The sequence below is a fragment of the Kryptolebias marmoratus genome, linkage group LG14 (assembly GCF_001649575.2).
Source record: "Kryptolebias marmoratus isolate JLee-2015 linkage group LG14, ASM164957v2, whole genome shotgun sequence".
Lineage (NCBI taxonomy): Eukaryota > Metazoa > Chordata > Actinopteri > Cyprinodontiformes > Rivulidae > Kryptolebias > Kryptolebias marmoratus.
In genome coordinates this window covers 23,706,098-23,710,257 of record NC_051443.1, presented here as the reverse complement: position 1 = coordinate 23,710,257, position 4,160 = coordinate 23,706,098, and the positions used below count along the sequence as shown (strand labels likewise).

General features: G+C 48.5%; 1 protein-coding gene across 2 annotated transcripts in view; it reads right to left on the bottom strand.

Moving 5' to 3' along the window:
* Positions 1-914: 914 nt before the first annotated feature.
* Positions 915-4,160, bottom strand: part of stom (stomatin) — a 9,628-nt gene continuing 6,382 nt past the window's right edge. For both annotated transcript variants that reach the window (XM_017425546.3, XM_017425547.3), the window contains 2 exons: positions 2,051-2,185; positions 915-1,212 (listed from right to left, as the gene is read on the bottom strand). In XM_017425546.3, coding sequence (XP_017281035.1) covers positions 1,024-1,212; positions 2,051-2,185 — 324 coding nt within the window. In that variant the 3' untranslated portion in view covers positions 915-1,023. The remainder of the gene's footprint in view (positions 1,213-2,050; positions 2,186-4,160) is intronic.

Sequence of the window (4,160 nt, the reverse complement as noted above, 5' to 3'; positions counted from 1 at the left end):
CTGCACCGATCCGCCGGTCGATCTCACGCTCTGCTCTTCCCTCATTCGTGAACAAAACCCAGAGATGCTTCAAACTACATCGCCTGACTCCCAGTCCGCCCCGTTCTGGTGCAAGGAGGAGCTGATTCTCATCAACAGAGACGGAATCCTGCGCCAACGGGCAGGTGTGGCGAAGTCCAACTCTCACCCCTGAAGATGGCCGACTTGCTGCCGGCGATGTGAACCAGACTGGGGTGTCAAACTCCAGGCCTTGAGGCTTCGCTCTCCTGGGAGTTTTAGGTTTTTCTGCTCCAACACACCTGATTCAAACAGTTTAATCACCTCCTCATCAAATCATCAGGTTCTCCAGGAGTGTGGCAACAAGTCGTCCATTTAAAGCAAGAACACGTCTAAAACCTGCAGGACAGCGGCCCCCGAGGCCTGGAGGCTGACACCCCTGGTCTATAGGGACTGAGAGACCTCCAATCCCACACTCATGGAGTACCTGAAGGAACAAGGAACACAACTGACTGGGCAAACTCCCATGCCCCCTGAGGTCTGACAGCAACAAATATAAAATCCAGCCTGTAGGTGGTACAGTCTGACGTACGCGGTCAGTTTCTGAGTAAAAACAGCAAAACTAACGGAAAAAACAATCTCAGCACCGTCCTGCTGGCAGCGGTCACAGTACTGTTACAATATCAGGACATGACGGAAAAGCGCGCGCGCGTGTGTGAGCAGATTCAGGTGAATTACCCAGCAGGCACTTTTCTTTAAAACAATAAAACGGATGACATGACAGGCTGAGGTTCCTGCTGCTTTAACAGTCACGGAGCCTGGGTCCATTTCTACAAATCTAACTAATAAAAACTAAAACTAATATAAAAGATGAATGTTCCTACAGTGGTTAGTTTTTGGCAGATACTTCGGGTTGGGTGACAAACTGAGACAAAACCTATTTTCCAACAAAACGGCTACTTTAAATGCACTTTGAAGTGAATTTTCTGGTGTATTTGACCTGCGTGGTTTAATTCGGACGACTCCTCAGCGCTTCAGGAGCCCCTGCATCATCTCCAGCGGCAGCGGGAAGATGATGGTGGAGTTCTTCTCGGCCGCGATGGTGTTGAGGGTCTGCAGGTAGCGCAGCTGCAGGGCCGACGGGGACTCGGCGATCACCAGGGAGGCCTCCTTCAGGGCCCGCGACGCGTTCATCTCCCCCTCCGCGGCAATCACCTGGAGAGAGAGCACTTCGGTGTCACAGCTCGGAGGAAAAGGACTCGACGCAACTCGGTACCGACGGTTTTTACTTGGAGTCGCCCCACTTTTATCTAAAAAAAGGTGTCTCTACCTGGACAGCCCAACACGGATAGTTCCTTTGATAAGGAAGCTTCAGATTATTTAAAATGAAACTTCAGTTCCCCTAAAAGTCGTGTGGAAACTGGTGAATCGGAGCGGGCCTGGTACCGCAGAAACACAGCAGAGTCCTGGTCCAGGACCCTGCAGTTTCATAAAAGAAACAAGAAGTTGTTGGTTCGACACATCTCCACCTGCTGCACTTCGTCTTCACTCAGACTTCTGGAGTCTGTTTCACAGGACGCCTCTGGGCTCAGACTTGGACGCCTTCGGGCTCAGAAGGAGACGCCTTCGGGCTCAGAAGGAGACGCCTTCGGGCTCAGAAGGGGACACCTTCAGGCGAACCTTTGACTCTTTTTTTAAACTTCTCTTCCCTACTCTCCTACTCCCAAAGAAAGACGTCCGTCTCATTTAATGCGCCGTGAGACACAGAAAAGCAGCTCCATGCGTCTTTCGGTTCCGCTCTGTTCTCTTCATTTCTGAAAGCTAACGTCAGTGCGGGACGTGGGCGGCTCCATCTGTGACTCATGGACGGCCGGAGGGAGCATGAGGACAGGTCCCCGTTTCATTTGTAAACAGAATTCAGACAGTTTAACAGGGAAAGCTTCAAACGTGTCGACCGCGTGCAGCTCCGCCCACTTTCCTTTGATCCCCACCAACCACCCTGACACTTGATCGTGACGTTCGGGGACGGGCTTCGTCTTTAAACCCCCCTTACCTTGGCTCGGGCCTCGCGGCTGGCCTCGGCTTCAGCTGCCATGGCTCTCTGCAGCTGCAGGGGCAGCTTCACGTCCTTGATCTCCACCCGCTCCACCTTGATCCCCCAGTCGTCCGTGGCGTCGTCCAGCGTGGACTGAAGGGAGGAAGCACACACAGATTAAAGCCTTTAGGATCATATTTACACACCAAACATCGGTTAGTGATATTAACTTCTCGTTTATGGCACATTCGCATATGGGAGGGGGGGAAACTTCTCAAGGTGGGTGGTGACCATGGCGGCCATTTTGGATCCAACTTTTGTTTCTTCAATGGGAAGAGGGTCATGTGACACATCAAACTTATTGGGAATTTGACAAGAAAAACAATGGTGTGTTTGGTTTTAACGTGACTTTATTCTTTCATGAGTTATTTACAAGTTTCTCACCACTTATTAAATGTGTTCAAAGTGTTGGATTGTTGATGCAACCCTCTTCTCCCACTCTTCAGACGCTGACAGCAACACCGCAGGAGAAATGCGAGCACAGGCTTCCAGCATCCGTAGTTTCAGGTGCTGCACATCTCGTACCTTCACAGCAGAGACGATCGCCTTCAGATGACCCCAAAGATAAAAGTCTAAGGGGGTCAGATCGAGAGACCTTGGGGGCCGTTCATTTGGCCCACGACGACCAATCCACGTTCCAGGAAGTGGAAACGGGAGAAGAGGGTTGCATCGACAATCCAACACAACACGCCATAAAGACGTAACTAACTTCTCTGTTTATTGGAGCACTTGTGTTTATTTGACATTGATTTCAAATTTCTTTGAAGGCTAAGCACAAATAAAAGGTGAACATTGATTTATTTGGAGGAGTTTCATGGACATAGCATCGTATTGACCAAAATTAAGAAATATATTGTGGTAGAAGGTTTGATCAGATCGTCCAGCCTTACTTAAGAGCAATAAAGCTCAACACAATCTGCTGCCTTCGTTAGATTAATTAACTTTCATTGTGTTGTTTTGTAAAAGGAATAAAATGATTTGATGGTGATTCCCGATTTTCACAAATTAACTGAACCGATTTAAATTAATTCCCTCAAAAACCTTTTATTTAAACAAAAGCGTCGAATCCGAAGGAAAAAAAACGCTGAAACCTTTTTGTAAACCGGAGCTCTGAAATCCCGACGGCTTACAGCTCAGCGTGAACCCCGGACGGCTTGTTTACCGGATAAATAAATCTTTAAACTGACAGGAATTAAAAGCTCAGCTTTAAACAACACAAACAAATAAACACGTGAAGTTTTCCGGGTTTACAGAGACTTACAGCCGAGGTTGTTTGTTAGTTCGACGCTGAGGCGACGCGGCTGACAATCTGTCACGACTAATGTGTGTTTAGGTGTGCGAGCCGACTGACACGAGACGATTTTTGTTCATCTGAACACAACTGACGGCTTCCTGTAGGCCGAGGAAGGTTTGAAAGGCTCGCGAAGGCAGAGCGGCAGGCGAGAGGGGGGCGACGGCAGGAAACGTGGTTTGGTTTCAGTCGTTTCGAGTTTTCCGTTTGTGACGTCTGAGAGCCGAGAGCAGAAACCTCAGGGTGCACGCTGGAAAGACCACAGGAGGAGAGGAAACGTGCAGAATGGAAATGTAAAAGTCTGGTCGGCCGTGCAAGAGTCAAAGTGAACATGAGGGCAAATATGGAGACGGACCGCCGCAGAAACAGCTTCGTTTCGTTAGCGGCGTCGATTATTCTTTCGTAGCTCAACCTCGTTAAGCACGATAACAAAATAGAATAAAAAAGGCGGCGGTAGTGCTGGGCGATATGGAAAAAATCCCATATCACGATAACGATATATATCACGATATACCCCAATTACGTACGTTGTCAGTTATTCAGACCCTCCAGGATTTCACGATGTTGCGATCGCAACTATTAACGCAAAATCAAGCAAACCCCGCAAAATCGCAACTTTGCCCAAAACGCCACAACTTTAACCCAATATTTATTGTTTCTAAAGTGATTCGCCACCGTTTCTGCGGTCTAGTCTCTTCTTTGTGGGTTTGTGTAGCGTGGAATACAAAATAACCCCAAATAACTCAGGAAGAAGACACGTGACGTCACTTCCTGTTA